This window comes from Haliotis cracherodii, unplaced genomic scaffold (assembly GCF_022045235.1).
Source record: "Haliotis cracherodii isolate W230 unplaced genomic scaffold, xgHalCrac1.p SCAF_22, whole genome shotgun sequence".
NCBI lineage: Eukaryota > Metazoa > Mollusca > Gastropoda > Lepetellida > Haliotidae > Haliotis > Haliotis cracherodii.
Genome location: NW_027266278.1, coordinates 1,910,519 through 1,935,026, shown reverse-complemented (window position 1 = coordinate 1,935,026; position 24,508 = coordinate 1,910,519). Strand labels below are relative to the sequence as shown.

The 24,508-nt window shown below is 45.6% G+C and overlaps 2 protein-coding genes across 2 annotated transcripts in view; both read left to right on the top strand.

Annotated features, from left to right (window-relative positions):
• LOC139471325 (phosphatidylinositol 4,5-bisphosphate 3-kinase catalytic subunit alpha isoform-like) overlaps window positions 1–24,508 on the top strand; it is a 44,225-nt gene that overhangs the window by 452 nt on the left and 19,265 nt on the right. The window contains exons 2-9 of the mRNA XM_071253635.1: window positions 1,039–1,431; window positions 4,871–5,089; window positions 6,485–6,735; window positions 13,324–13,441; window positions 14,091–14,209; window positions 18,414–18,599; window positions 20,468–20,603; window positions 22,345–22,478. Coding sequence (XP_071109736.1) covers window positions 1,086–1,431; window positions 4,871–5,089; window positions 6,485–6,735; window positions 13,324–13,441; window positions 14,091–14,209; window positions 18,414–18,599; window positions 20,468–20,603; window positions 22,345–22,478 — 1,509 coding nt within the window. The 5' untranslated portion in view covers window positions 1,039–1,085. The remainder of the gene's footprint in view (window positions 1–1,038; window positions 1,432–4,870; window positions 5,090–6,484; window positions 6,736–13,323; window positions 13,442–14,090; window positions 14,210–18,413; window positions 18,600–20,467; window positions 20,604–22,344; window positions 22,479–24,508) is intronic.
• On the top strand, window positions 8,214–9,427 carry LOC139471299 (uncharacterized). The gene has a single exon (XM_071253604.1). The coding sequence runs from the start codon at window positions 8,417–8,419 to the stop codon at window positions 9,329–9,331; it is 915 nt and encodes a 304-aa protein (XP_071109705.1). The 5' UTR covers window positions 8,214–8,416; the 3' UTR covers window positions 9,332–9,427.

Here is a 24,508-nt window from a genome sequence, read left to right as displayed (position 1 = left end):
TGCTTCATGTCTGTCTTGTTGGGTTATTTTAACACGATAAAGTTTAGGGTTTTAACATGATAAAGGTTAGGGGTTTACCACAGGCATATTGACATGATCGAGGCATGGTAGGCCCTACACCATTCGAATTATACGTCATACCTCAATCAGGATACACCGAAAACCTTCCCAATAATAAATGGCAAGATGGAAAATGGCAGCATAGATTTTGAGACCAAGCGATTTTTGTTCAAATTTCAAATAGGAATTTTTAAGTAGTAGATCACAATATTAATAGTTTGATAATTCCATTCATGCTCTCAATGAAAGTTTATCTAAATGATTTAGTCCTGTCCTGGATTTAAGCCTCTGTCAATTTCACATTTCCTTGGAATGCAGGTAATGATTTAGCTGCTTGTCCCAATTAATACCAGTTTTATAGTGCTAGTGAGATACCATGCCACAGTTTAACATGGATTCCCCACTCAGACACAGAATACTGACAACGAACCGACCAGTCCTCATTTTATTCCCTTAATGCCGAGCCCCAGCTTAGGTAACTACAAGTATCATTATTTAACGTCTCTTGGTATGATGTGGCAGGGGATCAAACCACTGACCTTCCGCTCTCTGGGCAGACACTATCCACTAAACTGCGGAGGTATTCTCCTCTATCCACTAGACCGCGGAGGTATTCTCCTATATCCACTAGACAGCGTAGGTATTCTCCTCTGTCCACTAGACTGCGGAGGTATTCTCCTCTGTCCACTAGACCGCGGAGGTATTCTCCTCTAACCACTAGACCGCGGAGGTATTCTCCTCATACTCATCATAAAGAAGGATTCACTCAAATGGATTTTCTTAATCTGTAGATACTTTTGGACAGAGAAATAATTTGATGGTCGTGAGATAATTGGGGTGGTTGGAGATCAAAATCTCCATTAATTTATGACGGCCTTTTTTGTTTTAAGATAGGTAGCATGGCTTGTCCTAAAAGGGAACTGCATTGACTTACTGTTGCTGTTTCCATGGTTTCATGTTTGTTTGTTTGTATTACAGGGACCTAGGATCCATATGTTTTCCTGACTGAGGTTCAAGTGCCAGTGATGCCACCGAGCTCAGGGGAATTATGGGGGCATCACTTGATGCCCTCACAGGTGCCCGTCGATTGTCTCCTGCCGACCGGCATCATTGTACCGATGTTGTGCAACAGGGACGCAACTCTTGAGAAAATCAAAACTGATCTGTGGATAGAATCCAAGAAATATCCCCTCCATGGTCATCTTCTGAGTGCCGAGTCGTACATTTTTGTAGGAATTACCCAGGATGCTGAAAGAGAGGAGTTTTATGATGAAACTCGGAGACTTTGTGACTTGCGGTTGTTTCAAGCCACCCTCAAAGTCATGGAACCAATTGGAAACCGAGAAGAAAAAATGTTGAATTATGAAATAGGTATGTTAGATTGTCCTTTTTATATCGTGTATACTTCTCAAAAGAAATGAAAGAATGCCTGATTTTTTTCATATGACTACAGTTAGTCTGTCATGGCTAGGGGTATTTCAATAACCAGTCTTCCATTGTGGGTGTGTTTGAATTTGTTTTGAGTACTTTATATAAATGTTCAAAGCTTATAATAAAATTCAAGAACATATGTAGAAAATATTTTTGTCACTATGCATAGTGTTTATACTAGTTTTACCTTACACTACATAGTGCTTTAGCTTCCCAACCTTTCACAAACGGTCACCATTCCTGAAACCTGACGATCACCCGGATTACCTCAGCATGCATTGTTGCCATCTGTTTGCCAGTTGTTTCCAGACTATCGCTAGTTGTCACCAGACGATGGCCAGCTGTCATCAGTCCAATCTCCAGATCATCGTTTTGACAAGCTCATGATTGCAGGCGCCAGGACCAATCGTCTCATCATCACGACCCTTCCTTCGCCTCTGGCGACATGACACTTGGCATCAGGCGCCTCAGAGTCACCACACTCTTCCTAAGTGATCCCCTTAGTGATCGTCACCATTTGGGCCTTCGTTGTGGCATTACCTCCTCTTTCACACCTGACCCCAGCGGGGTTGCTGATCATTTGCCCTGCACTTCGCCAGGACTGGGCGTTTGCCCCACAGACGGACCGTTTGATCCTGACTCGACGTGGTTTCTCCTGCCACATGACCAGTTGGGATCCCACTTCTCGTTCTCCTTAGTTGATGCTTTTGCTCTTCTTTCTGTTTGACCATCCATTGTCGCCGCCTCTCCAGCTGTGGACGACATCGTGTGCTTGCTAGTGGGGACTTCCCTCCCGCGTTTGTTTCTTCCCATCTGTCCCGCATGGTCTTTGCTCTCCACCATTTCAGCAGCGCCAGTTCCTCCACCAAGCCCCCTCACTCCAGTACTGCCTCAACTGTCCTTGCTCCAAATCGAAAATTTTTGGGCTTATGGTCGGTCAGGTGACCTAAAAACTCGTCTGGCAAAGTCTGAGACCCGTACGACGATTTTTCAGGTCTTTTCGGGGCTAGGTCAGGGCCAATGTGACCTCGCAATGAGTTGAGAGATTATACAGCAGTTAAATCTGTTTTTATCGTTGTTTTTCCTGGCCAGGATTCCTATTTCTACAAGAGCCCTAGTTTCTTTGGACGTGGTTCTTCATTTTACTCACAGTGCCGGTCCCCCAGGAAGGACCAACACCCTGAGTCCCCTGCCAAGGAGGTTCCTCTAGCGGGAGCCGCAAGAGAACGTGGCTTGACACAAGCGCAGGGTTACCAAAGCCTATCTCCTTCTGGACCATCATGGAGGGATGCTCCTAGGGGCCAAGGGGGATAACTCCTGGGTATCGGGGCATGGGCTATAGTCTGTTTCAACTGTCTATACGTTCCAGTTCTGTCTGTTTGTAAAAGGTATGGATGCTAAAGCACTATGTACTGTCTGTTTGTAAAAGGTAAGGATGCTAAAGCACTATGTACTCTCTGTTTGTAAAAGGTAAGGATGCTAAAGCACTATGTACTGTCTGTTTGTGAAAGGTAAGGATACTAAAGCACTATGTACTGTCTGTTTGTGAAAGGTAAGGATGCTAAAGCACTATGTACTGTCTGTTAGTGAAAGGTAAGGATGCTAAAGCACTATGTACTCTCTGTTTGTAAAAGGTATGGATGCTAAAGCACTATGTGCTGTCTGTTTGTAAAAGGTATGGATGCTAAAGCACTATGTACTATCTGTTTGTAAAAGGTAATGATGCTAAAGCACTATGTACTCTCTGTTTGTAAAAGGTATGGATGCTAAAGCACTATGTACTGTCTGTTTGTAAAAGGTAAAGATGCTAAAGCACTATGTACTGTCTGTTTGTAAAAGGTATGGATGCTAAAGCACTATGTACTGTCTGTTTGTAAAAGTTATGGATGCTAAAGCACTATGTACTGTCTGTTTGTGAAAGGTAAGGATGCTAAAGCACTATGTACTGTCTGTTTGTAAAAGGTAAGGATGATAAAGCACTATGTACTGTCTGTTTGTGAAAGGTATGGATGCTAAAGCACTATGTACTGTCTGTTTGTAAAAGGTAAGGATGCTAAAGCACTATGTACTGTCTGTTTGTAAAAGGTAAGGATGCTAAAGCACTATGTACTGTCTGTTTGTAAAAGGTAAGGATGCTAAAGCACTATGTACTGTCTGTTTGTAAAAGGTAAAGATGCTAAAGCACTATGTACTGTCTGTTTGTAAAAGGTAAGGATGATAAAGCACTATGTACTGTCTGTTTGTAAAAGGTATGGATGCTAAAGCACTATGTACTGTCTGTTTGTAAAAGGTATGGATGCTAAAGCACTATGTACTGTCTGTTTGTAAAAGGTAAGGATGCTAAAGCACTATGTACTGTCTGTTTGTAAAAGGTAAGGATGCTAAAGCACTATGTACTGTCTGTTTGTAAAAGGTAAGGATGCTAAAGCACTATGTACTGTCTGTTTGTAAAAGGTAAGGATGCTAAAGCACTATGTACTGTCTGTTTGTAAAAGGTAAAGATGCTAAAGCACTATGTACTGTCTGTTTGTAAAAGGTAAGGATGATAAAGCACTATGTACTGTCTGTTTGTAAAAGGTATGGATGCTAAAGCACTATGTACTGTCTGTTTGTAAAAGGTATGGATGCTAAAGCACTATGTACTGTCTGTTTGTAAAAGGTATGGATGCTAAAGTACTATGTACTGTCTGTTTGTAAAAGGTAAGGATGCTAAAGCACTATGTACTGTCTGTTTGTAAAAGGTAAGGATGCTAAAGCACTATGTACTGTCTGTTTGTAAAAGGTAAGGATGCTAAAGCACTATGTACTGTCTGTTTGTAAAAGGTAAAGATGCTAAAGCACTATGTACTGTCTGTTTGTAAAAGGTAAGGATGCTAAAGCACTATGTACTGTCTGTTTGTAAAAGGTATGGATGCTAAAGCACTATGTACTGTCTGTTTGTAAAAGGTAAGGATGCTAAAGCACTATGTACTGTCTGTTTGTAAAAGGTATGGATGCTAAAGTACTATGTACTGTCTGTTTGTGAACGGTATGAATGCTAAAGCACTATGTACTCTCTGTTTGTAAAAGGTATGGATGCTAAAGCACAATGTACTGTCTGTTTGTAACAGGTAAGGATGCTAAAGCACTATGTACTGTCTGTTTGTAAAAGGTATGAATGCTAAAGCACTATGTACTCTCTGTTTGTAAAAGGTAAGGATGCTAAAGCACTATGTACTGTCTGTTTGTAACAGGTAAGGATGCTAAAGCACTATGTACTGTCTGTTTGTAAAAGGTAAGGATGCTAAAGCACTATGTACTGTCTGTTTGTAAAAGGTAAGGATGATAAAGCACTATGTTGCCTTTATTCTGAAATGCTAATTTTTCTTGCAATTTTCAGGCATGTTGATTGGTAAACCTGTGAATGAATTCAATGAGATGAAAGATCTAGAAGTGATGACATTTCGACGGAACATTCTGGGAGTGTGCAAGGAGACGATCGACCAGCGAGAGAAGGACAACATACTTAGTCGAGCGATGTATGCATATCCTCCGGATATTGAATCAAATGAAATGCTGCCTCCACATCTAACTGAAAAACTCAAAAAATTTGGTGATGGTGAGTATACATGGTATATGATGTTTTGTTTGTTGTTTAACGTTCCACTGCCATATTCAAGTCTGGACCTGACAATCCAGTGGTTGATACCATGGTATGATGGAACTCATTGAGTGAAGTCCCTGAGTCAGACCACCCCATTCATTCCACTTGTTTAGCATGTGTAGACAAACACAGGTGGCGACAAACTTGATCAGGTGGTCAGGCATGTTGACTTGGTTAATGCATGTCATTGTATCCCAATTGCGTAGATCGATGCTGATGTCAATCTCTGGATTATCTGGTCAAGACTATTAGCTAAAGACTGTTGTCATATAGCTGGAATATAGCTGGAGTATGGCGTTAAAGCACGTCCAAGGGTTTTTATGATATTTAAAACCCGCATCTGCAGGATAAAACCGAGGGGAAGGGTTTTATCTAACTTATAAACCGAAAAGAGATACTTAGAAGAACATTTATCAATATTTTTATGTTTCAAACATAGTTTCCATGAACCTCAGGAAACGGGTGTTAAATATCTGTTGCTGCCTTACGGTGCTTGAAAAGGACATTCTTAAGATCATTGTGATTCATCAGCACCTCTGTAGCCTAGTTGTAAGCTAACTTGTAAGCTAAAATCCCGTGGATATTATAGCATCCCTGTTTATGAGATTTAATCCCGCCGGAGAACAATAGGATGACGTCCACTATTTATCATGTTCATACCAAAGACTCTTATCCTTCACTTGAATTACAGGAACGTGTCATTGATGATACGGCCACAATATGTGCATTGTTACTGTTAGATGTTCTTCCAAATTTTAAAACATTAGTCACTTCAAATTGTATGTGGTGTAATTACGCAAGTAAAGATGGTCGGGAACAAGTGTGCTGGTGAGGGTGTTGGGATCAGGACAATGAAAGGATGTGAGATAGCAGGGATTTATCTACACCTGTTCAGAGGCTGATAATTGGCCCAAGTATTATGCATGTTCAGCAAATGTTTGCAAAAATTCCCAGATTGGGATTACAAATTTCCCAATTCATGTTGGGGCGGTCGGGTAGCCTAGTGGGTAAAGCGTTCGCTCGCCACGCCGAAGACCCGGGTTCGATTCCCGACATGGGTACAATGTGTGCAACCCATTTCTGGTCTCCCCCGCCGTGATATTGCTGGAATATTGCTAAAAGTGGCGTAAAACCATACTCACTCACACAAACAATGTTATACATAATGTTTGTGGAGGTAACTTGTATATCTCTGACAAATTTGAGCAATAATTTTTCCTTCTCCAACTGCATTTAGTTGAGTTTAGTGGCAGGGATAAAAACCTGAATACTATAAGGGGACATTATGACAGATCTTGGCAGCTTTATGCCACCACTCCAGTGAGTCACAGCCTCCGTCTTCATTTTCAGATAACTCTGTGATAATCTGTGTGTGGGTAGTGGCCGAGGACAATAACAGGTCCAAGTACAGCGTGAAGGTTGCCCACAATGCATCACCAACGGACGTGATCGCGGAAACCATCCGTCGACGAAGTCGGTTGATGATGATGTCCAAGGAGCACACGCAGCGGTGTATCGAGGAGTACAGTCACGCCTACGTTCTCAAAGTGTGTGGGTGCGACCAGTTCTTCCTGGAGGACTGTCCCATCAGCCAGTATAAGGTCAGTTGACAGTGTGTAGGCACGTGAAAACTGTCCTCTTGCAGTTTCTGCCAAAGCGTTTTGAATCTTCACCATAGACCCAACAAATATCTTAGCAATGCATGTGCAGGGATGTGAAATCTCCGCGGAAACGCGGAAAATCGCGTTTTTTAAAACAGTAGTCCTCAATATGCTTCAGCATGGGAAAAGGGTCAGACATTGCACACTTGTGACAGTTGTTCTTGTGTCTGGGGGATGGGGGTTGAAGTTTATGGCAGTATTGCTCCCAGACCTGCCGGGTAGCCAGGTGTGCGTAAGCTATGCCTGAGTTTTTAAAAGTACTGATTTAACTTCGAAATTTTACTGCATCTGTCATCTTGTTTATTTGACTTGTTGACTTTTGCAATCAAACTGCACAAAATTGCTTAAAATGCAATCAAATGTTTTAAAAAGTTCTGGATAACCCCGCTAGACTTTTCCTCTTTTTTTGGGGAAAACCTGCTCACATCCCTGCATGTGCTATGTTAGAGTTGTATTTGGCTTAAGTATATGCACTAGCATCGACAGATACAAGACCGGAATAAGTTTCCTAGACTCGGCCTTCAGGATAGTGGTTAAAGACATTGAGGTGTGTGATGGCGAAAACTGATTTATTACATTAAGTAATACGTTACCACTGTTATACCGAGGCTGTTGTCTCCCACAACTGCTGCTATAGCGAAATCTACCACAGAGATCTCAATTACCTCATGCAGCACGTGCGTAGCCACCTAGCTGCCATGTGACACCCTTCACTCTTGTCTCTTTCGTCTGCTAAGCAAGACGTGTTTTCTCCTGCTGAAGCGTTCCTGAAGATTTGGTGATATTTATTATAGTTTATTCTCTAATAAACTGTGCTTTTATGGGGCGTTGCGGTAGCTACGCTTGGTTATAATTTTCCCGCCAAACGGAAAATTTTTCCCGCCCTTTTTTCTATATACTTGCGGGGTTCGCGTATGCACGTTGTGTTTTACGTTTCCCCTGTTCTTGTATGTTTTGGGGGTTAACATAACTTATTTCTTTAATAAAAGTTATATGTGTATGTTATATGTTCACATTGCTCGTTTATTTTCTTGTGAAAATGCTCGTTTGTGAATCATTGTGGTGCGTGCGTTGTAACCATGTTTTGTTCTTTGTTTATAGCAAACAATCAATGTCTGACATGGATATGTCCCCAGTATCCACCCCCTCTACCCCTGCTCCTCGGAGTTGTGGGGTGTGCAGAAAGTTTTTGTCGTCCCGGGATCCCCACGATCGTTGCCCGCGGTGCAGGGTTCCTTGCGGGGACACCCGGTGCACCCTGTGTGAAGGTCTGGGGCCTGCGGAGTTTGAGCGGTACCGGCTGTACGTACAGTCCGTCTCCACCAATGTGGTGGCCGGTTCGTCCGGTCGGGGTCCCCGTGCGGGTACCACCTCCTCGGCTGCGGCGGATCCCCTTGCGGCCCTCGGGCTGTCTGGGGATTCCGTCGCCGCATTGTTGTCGAAACTTGTGGACTCCAAGCTGGCGGCCTTATCGCAAGATAGGCCGCTGGCTGTTCCGTCCCCGGCCTCTTCGGTGGCCGCGGGTTCGGACGCGGGGTCCACCGGTACGGCGGCGGCTGCCGTGGTTACCGGTCCTTCCCCCGAACCGTTGCTTCCGCTATCGGTTAAGGACCGCGTGGCCATGGTGTATGACCTCTTCGAGGACATGCCAAAGCCCCTGCCGATACCGCGGGGAATCCACGGTTCCGTGGGTTCCTCCGAGGTATACGACGAGACGTCCGACAAGGCTTTCCCGGCATCAACCTTGCTGCGCGGGATTAAGCCTTCTTTGGAGAAGGCCTTCACGGCTGCCTCCGGTCGGGGTCTCCCGTTACCTCCCCCGTCGTGGAGAAAAGGGTCTTTCCCAGTACATGACCTTGCCTTTCCCGAGGCTGGTCCTTCTGCGGAAGCCCATGTGGAGCGTTTGGGGGTCCGTGCCCCACCGGTTGCCACGGTACCACAAGGTACCTTGCAACAGCTGGACACCCTCGCTCGACACTCCATGCTGGCATTGTCTCACGGAGACACATACCTGGCTGCAGCGGCCAGTCTGGTCGAAGGTTCTCCTACGGACCGAGACCAGCGCATTTACAACTGCTTGCTCGGTTTGAATGCTTCCCTGGAGTACGTTGCCGGGGCTTCGGCCTTTGTTTCCGGCACGTGCCATTTTCTTCGGCGCCAGTCGTATCTGGCTGCTTCAGGGTTGGACGCTGCCAATCAGGAGGTGCTCCTTTCGCAGCCTTGGTCTGCTCGGACCCTGTTTAATAACAAGATCCCTGGGGTTCTGAAGGAACAACAGGCCGCTGTGTCTGCCGATGCCTCTCGGCACACACTGGATCTTGTGGGGTCCTTGCATAGGCGCCTGGGTGCCGCTCCGAAGCGGAGCGCGCCCCAGGATGCTGCGTCCGGCAGGCCTAAGGGGTCGGGTCCTTCTTCCTCCGGGAAGAAGCCCCGCTCTGAGGGCTCCGGTAAGGGTTCTCAGCAGCCCTTTCGCGGGAAGAAGGGGAACTGGGGGAAGCCCAAGTCGTCTAAGGACGGCAAGGGCCCCTCCAGGTGACTCTCATTGGAGGGGTTCGTATGCCGACAGCGCCAACTTCGGTTGGCCCGTAGGCGAACCCGAGTCACTTGGCCCTGGACAGTTGCGCCTGCCGCAGCCCGTCCGGCCCCCCTCTCTGTCCCCAGTGGGAGCCAGACTCCAGACTTATTGGGAGAATTGGGAACAAGTGTTCGACGACCCGTGGGTGGTCAACACGATTCGGTACGGCTATCGGCTCGATCTCAAAGCGAATCCGCCGCTCACCGTTGCCCCGTCGGCAGGTTTCTATTCGGAAACCGATCTTCCCTTCCTCGCCGATGCCATCGGCAGGTTGGTGGAGAAGAGGGCAGTTCGGGAGTTAGCTCTACCAGAAATAACACCGGGGTTTTACTCCAGGATATTTCTCGTTCCCAAGAAGGACAGTGCCGAACTCAGAATGATTCACAACTTGAAATCGTTCAACGAGTTCTACCTGCGCAAGCCGCCCAAGTTCAGAATGTTGAGCTTGACGGACCTGAAAGCACTGATCATGCCGGCCGACTGGCTAGCTTCGATCGACCTGAAGGATGCTTATCTGCATGTTCCGATTCACTCGGATCATCACAAGTATCTCAGGTTTGTCTTTCAAGGCAGGCACTACGAGTGGGTTGTACTCCCATTCGGTCTTTCATCCGCTCCCTGGCTGTTCACCCGGTTAACCACCCCCATAGTGGGGTTCCTCCACCGGAGGGGTGTCCGGTACTTCGCGTACCTGGACGACTCGCTAGTAGCAAATCGAATGACGGACACCCTGTCACGCCATCTCGTTTTCGCACGTCGGCTCTTGGAGCAATTGGGGTGGATTGTCAATCTCCCCAAGAGCGAGTTAACCCCTTCTCAGAACTTGCAGTTCATCGGAGGTCGGTTCAACACGGTGTCCCATCGCCTATTTGTCCCCCCAGACCGGTGGCACAAAATTCAGGCGATGATTGCCAAAGTCTTAGCGGTGCAACAGACTGTTCACTTTTGGGAACAGCTGTTAGGGCTACTTGTATCAGCCCAGGACTGCACCGAACGGGGTCGTCTCCAACTCCGCCCGCTGCAACGGTTTTTAATCCAGTTGTTAGCAACGGAGGTGAACAGTGCGACCGTCGCCCTCCCGGATCGGCTCCGACCGCATCTGGAGTGGTGGACGCTCCCTTACAATGTCTTATCAGGAGTCTCTATGCGGCCCTACCGGGCCACGTTGAACCTGTATACAGACGCCTCTCTAGTGGGCTGGGGCGCCCATCTAGAGGGGGAGGTGAGCTCGGGGCTGTGGTGCGTAGACGAACTAGGTCTTCACATCAATTGTCTCGAGTTCAAGGCAGTGATCAACGCAGTCAATCACTGGAAGCATCGTCTCGTCGACGCCCGGCTCATGCTGGCGACCGACAACACGACGGTAGTGTCCTATGTGAACAAACTGGGGGGAACCCACAGTCACTCGCTACTCGATCTCACGTTCGAGTTTTACGCTCTGGTGGACAGTGTCCCGTGCCAGATACGCGCCCGTCACATCCCAGGTGTGCGGAACGTACTGGCCGATGCTCTATCGAGGCCTCAGGATCCGAGCCCCACAGAGTGGATGCTGAACCCAGTAGTGTTTCAGTGGCTGTGCGAACGTTTGGGTCGTCCGATGGTCGACCTGTTCGCAACACGGTTCAACAATCAACTCCCGTTGTTTGTATCACCAGTCCCGGACCCGAGGGCCATCGATCACGATGCTCTCGCGTTAGACTGGACGGGCTTGGACGCTTATGCTTACCCGCCGACAGCGTTGATACCACACATTCTAAGCCGGCTTCGAGGAGTTCGCTGTCGAATGTTACTGATCGCGCCCATGTGGCCGAACAGATCGTGGTACCCCCGACTTGCTGACCCAGGTCACGCAGTCGCCACTCCCACTGCCTGTGAGACCGGATCTCTTGATCCACCCTCACACCCGTCAGTTTCATCCAAACGCAGGGCAGTTCAATCTGCACGCGTGGATGTTGTCACCGAGCGTCTGAGGAGTAAAGGTTTTTCTCGCCGGGCGTCTCGGGCATACGTTAGTATGCATCGTGATTCTACCCAGAAGGTGTATAATGCACGTTGGGTTATTTTCACGAAGTGGTGTTGTAAACATCACATTCCTTCGCCAGATAAGGTATCTGTGCAGGATATTGCTCGTTTCATGTCTCACTTGCGAGAGACCCGGAAACTCTCCGGGGGTTCCATTGCCAACTATGTTTCGTCCGTTGCTACGGTACGGGACGTTGCTATGGGTACCAGTCTCTCCAAAGAGCCGGTGATACGGGGTATTATCAAGGGTTTCAAACAGCACGATCTTAAGAAGGGCCGCCTTCGGGCACCGGCCTGGGATCTTTCCCTAGTGTTGCAATCACTTACGGAAGCTCCGTATGAACCCTTGCATAGTGCTTCGTTCCGGCATGTGACTTGGAAAACAGCATTTCTCCTCTCCTTTGCCACGGCGGCACGTGTATCCGAAATTCATGCACTCGATGTCGCCAAGGTACGATTCGATAGGGGTGACGAAGGAGCGGTCCGCCTGGGCCTGCTCATGGGCTTCGTCGCCAAGAATCAGAGAGTCGGGCAAACGGAGAGAGAATTCACTGTAAGATCCCTCAAAGAAATCTTACATCCTGCTGATACTGAGGACAGAGCGCTGTGTCCGGTTAGGGCCCTTAAGTATTATCTTAAGGCTTCGAATGAACGTAGACAAGGGCGTGACCGTCTGTTCATATCGTGTAACCCTAATCGCACGGTTGACATAACTCGCAACTCGATTGCGTTGTGGCTTCGTTCTGTCATCAATCTGGCGTACCGGTCTCGGGGGTTACCGGTAGCGGGGTCAAACCCGCACGAGATCAGGGCGCTAGCGGCAACATTTGCCCTACACTCGAATATCTCTGTTCACAGAATATTACGAGGTTGTTACTGGCGTTCTGACTCGGTTTTTGCCAATCATTACCTCAGAAAGGTTTCTGATGAAGACGTGGAGGGGGTGCACCGTCTTGGGCCGCTGATCGCGGCACAAGCGGTCATCTAGGGGGTGTGTCCAGCGCAATTCCAAACTCCGCAGTCGTCAGTCCTTGCACGGTGGTCAATCTGGGTCGTCTCCAATGTTCCCACGCCGTGGGTACAGGAGTGGGGGTCCTGCAAACCAGCGCACTCACACCACAGGTGAGGCGGCTTTTTGTGTGTTTTATCCTTATTTGTATTTTGACAATTATTCATTTAATTGTCTGTCGTGTATTCCAACCTTGTGATACATGCTTACGAATACTGGAATTAGGTCACGCGCCTAATGCATACTTTAAGTAGGCTTGCTCTGGGATATACGGTCTGAAGGAAATTAATTTCCCTCTTTTCGACTGTTTAACCTGATCTAAGATTAAGCTCACGCGGATACAGTGTTCTCATCCGCTGCGGCGATGAAATACCTATCCAGTGGGGCCGTTTGGAGTCACCAATCGTTTTGGCAATGACGATTGAGCCTTACGGTATGCGCTTGACAGTGCTTTGGTATTCCTATAGGGTAACGCCTAGCTAGGTGCATGCGCATCGAGTGCTTCCGCCTTGGTGTTTACTTCCGCTGGTCGGAAGGAACGCTAGCAGTCAGGATTCGGGTTGTAGGTGCTCCCCACCGCCTACTGTGGTAGTCAGCCTCGGTATAACAGTGGTAACGTATTACTTAATGTAATTTGTAGAATTTTCCTATTCGGAATATTCTATAAGTAATACGTTACCACTGGGCTGCTGCCCGCCCGTCCGTCCCCCGAGCACTTGCTCTCGCAGGAGACAAGAGTGAAGGGTGTCACATGGCAGCTAGGTGGCTACGCACGTGCTGCATGAGGTAATTGAGATCTCTGTGGTAGATTTCGCTATAGCAGCAGTTGTGGGAGACAACAGCCTCGGTATAACAGTGGTAACGTATTACTTATAGAATATTCCGAATAGGAAAATTCTACAAAATTATGTGTTTTCGGCAGCCGATCCGTGAGTGCATCGCCAACGAGAGGATCCCGCAGCTGATGCTGTTGCTGAAGGAGAGTGTGTTCGACTCGCTGCACGAGAACGAGTTCTTCCTTCCGTCATATTCCGTACGAGGTACGTCGCCATTTGTGAAATAAGTGTGACTGTGTGAGGAGACATTCAGAAGTTGTGTGGTTGTAAGTTTACCATATTTAGTGTAACATCCAAGTTTGAACCAAGACTAGGCAAACCGTGACCAATAATAATGCTAATAATAATTGTGAGGGTGTGTGTATTCATGTTATTTGAGGGGCGGTCGGGTAGCCTAGTGGTTAAGGCGTTCGCTCATCACACCGAAGACCCGGGTTCGATTCCCGACATGGGTACAATGTGTGAAGCCCATTACTGGTGTCCCCCGCCGTGATATTGCTGGAATATTGCTAAAGGCGGCGTAAAACCATATTCACTCACTAATTCATGTTATTTGATGTTTTTCGTAATAATCAAGAGACAGTTAGGTAGCATTCACTTGTCATGGCCCTGTCCGATTCCCCACATGTACAGTGTGTGAGTCTGATATCTTGCATCCCCTGCCGTGATATGGCTTGAATATTGCTAAGTACGGCGTAAAACCACACTCACTCACTCACTCACTCACTCACTCACTCACTCACTCACTATTCATAATAATCAAATTAAGAACTGTCACAATTCTTTTGATTGACAGGCCCTGCTTTACATGTCCCAACATAGAGAGTTACCTCCCTTGTTTTTGTTTTTTCAGGTATTCAGGCTCTGAATGAGATCAACAACCAGCAGACCGTGTCCCTCTGGGACGTTCAGGCCATGCTCAGGATTAAGATGAACTGTGCCACGTATGTGAACGTCAAGGAGCTCGGCAAGGTACGGCGGATGTTGTGTCAGCTCATCTACTGAAATTCTATCCCCAGATCTTGTTTACAATTTTCTCTGCCCAGATGAGGCTAAGAATGTCTTACCGTGAAGATAAGGCTTGGAGTGAGTGAGTGAGTGAGTTGGGTTTAACACCGATCTTAGCAATATTCCAGCAATATCATGGCGGGGGACACATTGTACCCGTGTGGGAATCAAACCCAGGCCTTTGGTGTGATGAGAGAATGCTTTAACCACAAGGCTACCCCACCACCCCAGATAAAAGTTAGAGCCTTGCCAAGATGTTAGTCAGTGTGTTCATGGCAATAAGCAGTAATTTAGTAGTCATTTTGTTTTTGCAACCATTAAACGTGTAGAAACAGCTGTCTACTTGCACAGTGTCAATCAAGTTACTCAGCATAATGGTCATAAAACAAAACACCTGTCTTCTTGGACAGTGTCAATCAAGTATTTCAGCATAATGGTCACAAAACATACCACCTGTCTACTTGCACAGTGTCAATCAAGTATTTCAGCATAATGGTCACAAAACATACCACCTGTCTACTTGCACAGTGTCAATCAAGTATTTCAGCATAATGGTCACAAAACACCTGTCTACTTGCACAGTGTCAATCAAGTATTTCAGCATAATGGTCATAAAACAAAACACCTGTCTACTTGCACAGTGTCAATCAAGTATTTCAGCATCATGGTCACAAAACAAAACACCTGTCTACTACATGCACAGTGTCAATCAAGTATTTCAGCATAATGGTCATAAAACAAAACACCTGTCTACTTGCACAGTGTCAATCAAGTATTTCAGCATAATGGTCACAAAACAAAACACCTGTCTACTACATGCACAGTGTCAATCAAGTATTTCAGCATAATGGTCATAAAACAAAACACCTGTCTACTTGCACAGTGTCAATCAAGTATTTCAGCATAATGGTCACAAAACAAAACACCTGTCTACTACATGCACAGTGTCAATCAAGTATTTCAGCATAATGGTCATAAAACAAAACACCTTTCTACTTGCACAGTGTCAATTAAGTATTTCAGCATAATGGTTATAAAACAAAACACCTGTCTACTTGCACTGTGTCGATCAAGTATTTCAGCATAATGGTCATAAAACAAAACACCTGTCTACTTGCACAGTGTCAATCAAGTATTTCAGCATAATGGTCACAAAACAAAACACCTGTCTACTTGCACAGTGTCAATCAAGTATTTCAGCATAATGGTCACAAAACATAACACCTGTCTACTTGCACAGTGTCAATCAAGTATTTCAGCATAATGGTCACAAAACACCTGTCTACTTGCACAGTGTCAATCAAGTATTTCAGCATAATGGTCATAAAACATAACACCTGTCTACTTGCACAGTGTCAATCAAGTATTTCAGCATAATGGTCACAAAACATAACACCTGTCTACTTGCACAGTGTCAATCAAGTATTTCAGCATAATGGTCACAAAACACCTGTCTACTTGCACAGTGTCAATCAAGTATTTCAGCATAATGGTCATAAAACAAAACACCTGTCTACTTGCACAGTGTCAATCAAGTATTTCAGCATAATGGTCACAAAACAAAATACCTGTCTACTACATGCACAGTGTCAATCAAGTATTTCAGCATAATGGTCATAAAACAAAACACCTTTCTACTTGCACAGTGTCAATCAAGTATTTCAGCATAATGGTCATAAAACAAAACACCTGTCTACTTGCACTGTGTCGATCAAGTATTTCAGCATAATGGTCATAAAACAAAACACCTGTCTACTTGCACAGTGCCAATCAAGTATTTCAGCATAATGGTCATAAAACAAAACACCTGTCTACTTGCACAGTGTCAATCAAGTTACTCAGCATAATGGTCACAAAACACCTGTCTACTTGCACAGTGTCAATCAAGTATTTCAGCATAATGGTCATAAAACAAAACACCTGTCTACTTGCACAGTGTCAATCAAGTTACTCAGCATAATGGTCACAAAACATAACACCTGTCTACTTGCACAGTGTCAATCAAGTATTTCAGCATAATGGTCATAAAACAAAACACCTGTCTACTTGCACAGTGTTAATCAAGTATTTCAGCATAATGGTCATAAAACAAAACACCTGTCTACTTGCACAGTGTCAATCAAGTATTTCAGCATAATGGTCACAAAACACCTGTCTACTTGCACAGTGTCAATCAAGTATTTCAGCATAATGGTCATAAAACAAAACACCTGTCTACTTGCACAGTGTCAATCAAGTATTTCAGCATAATGGTCATAAAACAAAACACCTGTCTACTTGCACAGTGTCAATCAAGTATTTCAGCATAATGGTCATAAAACAAAACACCTGTCTACTTGCACAGTGTCAATCAAGTATTTCAGCATAATGGTCATAAAACAAAACACCTGTCTACTTGCACAGTGCCAATCAAGTATTTCAGCATAATGGTCATAAAACAAAACACCTGTCTACTTGCACAGTGTCAATCAAGTATTTCAGCATAATGGTCATAAAACAAAACACCTGTCTACTTGCACAGTGTCAATCAAGTATTTCAGCATAATGGTCATAAAACAGAACACCTGTCTACTTGCAGTGTCAATCAAGTATTTCAGCATAATGGTCATAAAACAAAACACCTGTCTACTTGCACAGTGTCAATCAAGTATTTCAGCATAATGGTCATTAAACAAAGCACCTGTCTACTTGCACAGTGTCAATCAAGTATTTCAGCATAACGGTCACTAAACAAAACACCTGTCTACTTGCACAGTGTCAATCAAGTATTTCAGCATAATGGTCACTAAACAAAACACCTGTCTACTTGCACAGTGTCAATCAAGTTACTCAGCATAATGGTCACAAAACAAAACACCTGTCTACTTGCACAGTGCCAATCAAGTATTTCAGCATAATGGTCATAAAACAAAACACCTGTCTACTTGCACAGTGTCAATCAAGTATTTCAGCATAATGGTCACAAAACACCTGTCTACGTGCACAGTGTCAATCAAGTATTTCAGCATAATGGTCATAAAACAAAACACCTGTCTACTTGCACAGTGTCAATCAAGTTACTCAGCATAATGGTCACAAAACACCTGTCTACTTGCACAGTGTCAATCAAGTATTTCAGCATAATGGTCATAAAACAAAACACCTGTCTACTTGCACAGTGTCAATCAAGTATTTCAGCATAATGGTCACTAAACAAAACACCTGTCTACTTGCACAGTGTCAATCAAGTTACTCAGCATAATGGTCACAAAACAAAACACCTGTCTACTTGCACTGTGTCGATCAAGTTACTCAGCATAATGGTCACAAAACAAAACACCTGTCTACTTGCGCTGTGTCGATCAAGTTACTCAGCATAATGGTCACAAAACAAAACACCTGTCTACTTGCACCAAATCATCATGTTCAGGTGGCGGCATGATGCATGTTTGACCCGTGAAGATCCGGGGTAGAATAGGTCTTCAGCAACCCATGCTTGTTGTAAAAGGCGACTGTGCTTGTCGTAAGAGGCGACTAACGGGATCGGATGGTCAGGCTCACTGACATGGTTGATGCATGTCATCGTATCCCAATTACGTGGATCGATGCTCATGATGTCAATCACAGGAGGATTGTCTGGTCCAGACTTGATTATTGACAGACAGTTGTCATATAGCTGGAGCATTGCTGACTGCAGCGTTAAACAACAAACAAACAAACAAATGATGCATGTTCAGTTGAGATATAGTTTTAAATTCCAAACATTGAGTCATTGTGCAAACTCATTCCCTAGCTGTCTTCAGTTTTATGAACCTCCTGGGCCTGTATTCAAGGAGGAGATACAGTTGGGTAGCCTAGTGGTTAATGCGTTCATTCGTCTTGCTGAAGACCCGGGTTCGATTCCCCACATGGTTACATTGTGTGAAGCCCATTTCTGTCCCCCACCGTGATATTTCTGGCATATTGCTATAAGCAACGTAAAACCTCACTCACTCACTCACTCACTCACTCACTCACTCACTCACTCACTCACTCACTCACTCAGAAGGAATGTAGGAACACTTGTACAATGACATTCAGGCTAGAGATTGGAGTACCAGTCGATCTGTATTGCCGTCCCTGTTTCAGTGGTATTTCATGTGAAGGAGAGTCCTCATCATTATTATCTTCTGTTTTCTTCTTCCTTCAGATTTACGTGAAGGCGTGTGTGTATCACGGGACGGAGCCTCTTTGTGAGGCCCGGAACACCCAGCAGGTGGACTCGACTAATCCACGCTGGGACCAGTGGCTGGAGTTCCTGCCGATCCCAGATATTCCTCGCAGTGCTCGTCTCTGTCTCTCTATATGCTCCGTCTCCAAGAGGAAGAACAAAAAAGTAGGATTGTTATAAAGATTAAGTTTAAATTATGAAATATCCAAACATCTGATTATTTTGTGGTTGGAGTGAAGAACTGGCCTCGAGTCGTACCAGAAGAACTGGCCTAGGTTATTAATAGAAAAACTGTCCTAGGCAATAACTAGAAGAACTAGCTGAGGTTATTACTAGAAAAACTTGCCTAGGCTATTACTAGAAGAACTGGCTGAGGTTATTACTAGAAGAACTTGCCGAGGTTATTACTAGAACTGGCTGAGGTTATTACTAGAAGAACTGCCATAGGTTATACCAGAAGAACTGGCCTAGGTTATTACTAGAAGAACTGCCCTAGGCTATTACTAGAAGAACTTGCCTAGGTTATAACTAGAAGAACTAGCCGAGGTTGTTACTAGAACTGGCCAAGGTTATTACTAGAAGAACTGCCCTAGGTTATTACTAGAAGAACTTGCCTAGGTTATTACTAGAAGAACTTGCCTAGGCTATTACTAGAAGAACTGGCCGAGGTTATTACTAGAAGAACTTGCCGAGGTTATTACTAGAATTTGCCTTGGTTATTACTAGAAGAACTGGCCTAGGTTATTACTAGAAGAACTGCCCTAGGCTATTACTAGAAGAACTAGCCAAGGTTGTTACTAGAACTGGCCAAGGTTATTACTAGAAGAACTTCCCTGGGTTTTTACTAGGAGAACTTGCCTAGGTTATTACTAGAAGAACTGCTTTAGGCTATTACTAGAAGAACTTGCCTATGTTATTACTAGAAGAACATAGCCGAGGTTGTTACTAGAACTGGCCAAGGTTATTACTAGAAGAACTGGCCTAGGTTATTACTAGAAGAACTTGCCTAGGTTATTACTAGAAGAACTAGCCCAGGTTATTACTAGAACTGGCCAAGGTGATTACTAGAAGAACTGGCCGAGATTATTACCAGAAGAACTGCCCTAGGTTATTACTAGAAGAACTTGCCTAGGTGAGTTAATATTACTATGAGAACTGCCCCAGGCTATTACTAGAAGAACTCTCCTAGGTTATTACTAGAAGAACTTGCCTAGGTTATTAATATTACTATGAGAACTGGCCTAGGCTATTACTAGAAGAACTGCCCTAGGTTATTACTAGAAGAACTGCCCTAGGTTATAAATATTACTAGAAGAACTGCCCTAGGCTATTAATATCACTAGGAGAACTGCCCTGGTTATCAATATCACTAGGAGAACTGCCCTAGGTTATCAATATTACTCGAAGAACTGCCCTAGGCTATTACTAGAAGAACTGCCCTAGGTTATTACAAGAAGAACTTGCCTAGGTTATTAATATTACTAGAAGAACTGCCCTAGGCTATTAATATCACTAGGAGAACTGCCCTAGGCTATTTCTAGATGAACAGCTTCAGCCTTGTGACTTCCTTGTTGCCAACCAGTACACATATTTCATTGTTATTTATCATACCTGTGCTCGTGGGTTTCACCAAAGTGGTAAATGTCTGAGACTGCATCATTTCGGGCTTTCCTCCCACATTAAGCTGAAATGCTGTGATATAACTGAAATACTGTTCAAAGCAGCATCTATCCCGACACTCACTCACTCACTCACTTGCTTGTCACGCTGAAGACCCGGGTTCAATTCCCCACATGGGTACAGTGTGTGGAGCCCATTTCTGGTGTCCCCCACCGTGATATTTCTGGTATATGGCTATAAGCAACGTAAAACCATACTAACACACTCACTCAATTAATTGCCTATCCTTGTGGATATTAAGTGTTTACTTTTCAAACTGAAGACCTGGGATGGATGATACATCAGTGGGTTGACTCACATTTATTGTGTCTATTCTTGTGTCTGAAGCAACTGGGCATTCTTTATTCCAACAGGTCCACTATGCGCTGGCGTGGGGTAACTTGCAGATGTTTGACTTCAACGACCGCCTCCTGTCAGAGAAGATCAGTCTCCACCTGTGGCCCATGCCCCAGGGAATGGACGACCTGGTTAACCCCATCGGATCACCAGGTCAGTGCAGGGAGATGCTTCCATCTCTGGAATGCTGTCTCAGGTTAATGGCTTCAGTAGGTTTCTTGTCTGAACCCGATGGCTTCAGTAGGTTTCTTGTCTGAACCCACTGGCTTCAGTAGGTTTCTTATCTGAACCCACTGGCTTCAGTAGGTTTGTTGTCTGAACCCACTGGCTTCAGTAAGTTTGTTGTCTGAATTCACTGGCTTCAGTAGGTGTTTTGTCTGAACCCACTGGCTTCAGTAAGTTTTTTGTCTGAACCCTGTGGCTTCATTAAGTTTGTTGTCTGAACCCACTGGCTTCAGTAGGTTTGTTGTCTGAACCCACTGGCTTCAGTAAGTTTGTTGTCTGAACCCACTGGCTTCAGTAAGTTTGTCGTCTGAACCCACTGGCTTCAGTAAGTTTGTTGTCTGAACCCTGTGGCTTCAGTAAGTTTGTTGTCTGAACCCACTGGCTTCAGTAGGTTTGTTGTCTGAACCCACTGGCTTCAGTAAGTTTGTTGTCTGAATCCACTGGCTTCAGTAGGTGTTTTGTCTGAACCCACTGGCTTCAGTCAGTTTTTTGTCTGAACCCTGTGGCTTCATTAAGTTTGTTGTCTGAACCCACTGGCTTCAGTAGGTTTGTTGTCTGAACCCACTGGCTTCAGTAAGTTTGTTGTCTGAACCCACTGGCTTCAGTAAGTTTGTTGTCTGAACCCACTGGCTTCAGTAAGTTTGTTGTCTGAACCCACTGGCTTCAGTAGGTTTGTTGTCTGAACCCACTGGCTTCAGTAGGTTTGTTGTCTGAACCCACTGGCTTCAGTAAGCTTGTTGTCTGAACCCACTGGCTTCAGTAGGTTTGTTGTCTGAACCCACTGGCTTCAGTAGGTTTGTTGTCTGAACCCACTGGCTTCAGTAGGTTTGTTGTCTGAACCCACTGGCTTCAGTAGGTGTGTTGTCTGAACCCACTGGCTTCAGTAAGCTTGTTGTCTGAACCCACTGGCTTCAGTAGGTTTGTTGTCTGAACCCTGTGGCTTCAGTAAGTTTGTTGTCTGAACCCACTGGCTTCAGTAGGTTTGTTGTCTGAACCCACTGGCTTCAGTAGGTTTCTTGTCTGAACCCTTTGGCTTCAAGTTTGTTGTCTGAACCCACTGGCTTCAGGAGGTTGTCTGAACCAACTAGGACATCACACGAAGACAGGTGCAGGATTTGTTGAGCTGGTACCGGATATGTAAATCCTATATCTGTACATATATTTACAGATAATACTACAGTGTTTTCAGTGGGGTTTTAACGGAAACATGTTCAAATACTTTAGTTTTAAAACTTTACACAGAAAGTGATTTTTTAACATTAAAGATTTTTCAGTTTAGATACTATTGACATTTTCATAGATAAGATAGCTGTTTTGTCCTATCTAAGACAATGTGGCATGCAGGCATAGGCATGCAAGGAATATACATGAGGATATCTTCTAGTTGCTGACCGGGGGCTTGGGTAGCCCTGTGGTTAAGGTGTCCACTTGTCAAGATGAAAACCTGGGTTTGATTCCCACAGGAATATAATGTGTGAAGCCCTGGTCATATTTGTGGTTCCACCTTATCTGCAAAAAATTACTGGAAAAATAATTATTGAAAAAAATGTGTGATGTAAAATGAAAAATATACCTGTTCAGCCCCTTCTCTTGGAGAAATGTTTGTGTATGTCTAAACAGTGGAATTGTCTCTGATGTTGAAATCTGTAACCCACCCCACCTGTTCCAGGCTCGAACCCAGACAAAGATTGTCCTTGTCTGGAGCTGGAGTTTGACCGGTTCAGCCATCCCGTGCGGTACCCTCCAGACTCCCACTTTGAACAGCTGGCCAACCACATCACACACCGGGATACCTACAGTCAGGTGAGGAGACGACTTTCACCTGTAACCATGCTAATCAGACAATCTTCAGCAACCCATGCTTGCTGTAAGAGGCGCCTAACGGGATCGGGTGGTCAGGCTTGCTGCCATCGTATCCCATTTGCGTAGATCGATCTTCATGATGTCAGTTTTTTTCGCATTTGGAGAGGTGAAATAAGGTGTAATGTCGCTTTCAAGATTATTGCACTTCTATAGTGATGTGCATGCACATGCATGGGTGTGGGTGGCTGGCTGGCTGCTTGTGCTTGTCCAGACTAATGCCAGATTTATTGTGCTACCATGAGAGATACCATGCTGCAGATGGAACATGGATACCCCCTTGCACACCTGACACTGCCCTGTATCTCTGCCAGTCCTTGTTTTACCCCCTCAGACACCTGACACTGCCCTGTATCTCTGCCAGTCCTTGTTTTACCCCCTCACACACCTGACACTGCCCTGTATCTCTGCCAGTCCTTGTTTTACCCCCTCACACACCTGACACTGCCCTGTATCTCTGCCAGTCCTTGTTTTACCCCCTCACACACCTGACACTGCCCTGTATCTCTGCCAGTCCTTGTTTTACCCCCTCAGACACTTGACACTGCCCTGTATCTTTGCCAGTCCTTGTTTTACCCCCTCACACACCTGACACTGCCCTGTATCTCTGCCTGTCCTTGTTTTACCCCCTCAGACACTTGACACTGCCCTGTATCTCTGCCAGTCCTTGTTTTACCCCCTCACACACTTGACACTGCCCTGTATCTCTGCCAGTCCTTGTTTTACCCCCTCACACACCTGACACTGCCCTGTATCTCTGCCAGTCCTTGTTTTACCCCCTCGCACACCTGACACTGCCCTGTGTCTCTGCCAGTCCTTGTTTTACCCCCTCGCACACCTGACACTGCCCTGTATCTCTGCCAGTCCTTGTTTTACCCCCTCACACACCTGACACTGCCCTGTGTCTCTGCCTGTCCTTGTTTTACCCCCTCGCACACCTGACACTGCCCTGTGTCTCTGCCAGTCCTTGTTTTACCCCCTCACACACCTGACACTGCCCTGTGTCTCTGCCAGTCCTTGTTTTACCCCCTCACACACCTGACACTGCCCTGTATCTCTGCCTGTCCTTGTTTTACCCCCCTCACACACCTGACAGTGCCTTGTATCTCTGCCTGTCCTTGTTTTACCCCCTCACACACCTGACAGTGCCTTGTATCTCTGCCAGTCCTTGTTTTACCCCCTCACACACCTGACACTGCCCTGTATCTCTGCCAGTCCTTGTTTTACCCCCTCGCACACCTGACACTGCCCTGTATCTCTGCCTGTCCTTGTTTTACCCCCTCACACACCTGACAGTGCCTTGTATCTCTGCCTGTCCTTGTTTTACCCCCTCACACACCTGACAGTGCCTTGTATCTCTGCCAGTCCTTGTTTTACCCCCTCACACACCTGACACTGCCCTGTATCTCTGCCAGTCCTTGTTTTACCCCCTCACACACCTGACACTGCCCTGTATCTCTGCCAGTCCTTGTTTTACCCCCTCACACACCTGACACTGCCCTGTATCTCTGCCTGTCCTTGTTTTACCCCCTCACACACTTGACACTGCCCTGTATCTCTGCCTGTCCTTGTTTTACCCCCTCACACACCTGACAGTGCCTTGTATCTCTGCCTGTCCTTGTTTTACCCCCTCACACACCTGACAGTGCCTTGTATCTCTGCCAGTCCTTGTTTTACCCCCTCACACACCTGACACTGCCCTGTATCTCTGCCAGTCCTTGTTTTACCCCTTACACACCTGACACTGCCCTGTATCTCTGCCAGTCCTTGTTTTACCCCCTCAGACACCTGACACTGCCCTGTATCTCTGCCTGTCCTTGCTTTACCCCCTCACACACTTGACACTGCCCTGTATCTCTGCCAGTCCTTGTTTTACCCCCTCGCACACTTGACACTGCCCTGTATCTCTGCCAGTCCTTGTTTTACCCCCTCACACACCTGACACTGTCCTGTATCTCTGCCAGTCCTTGTTT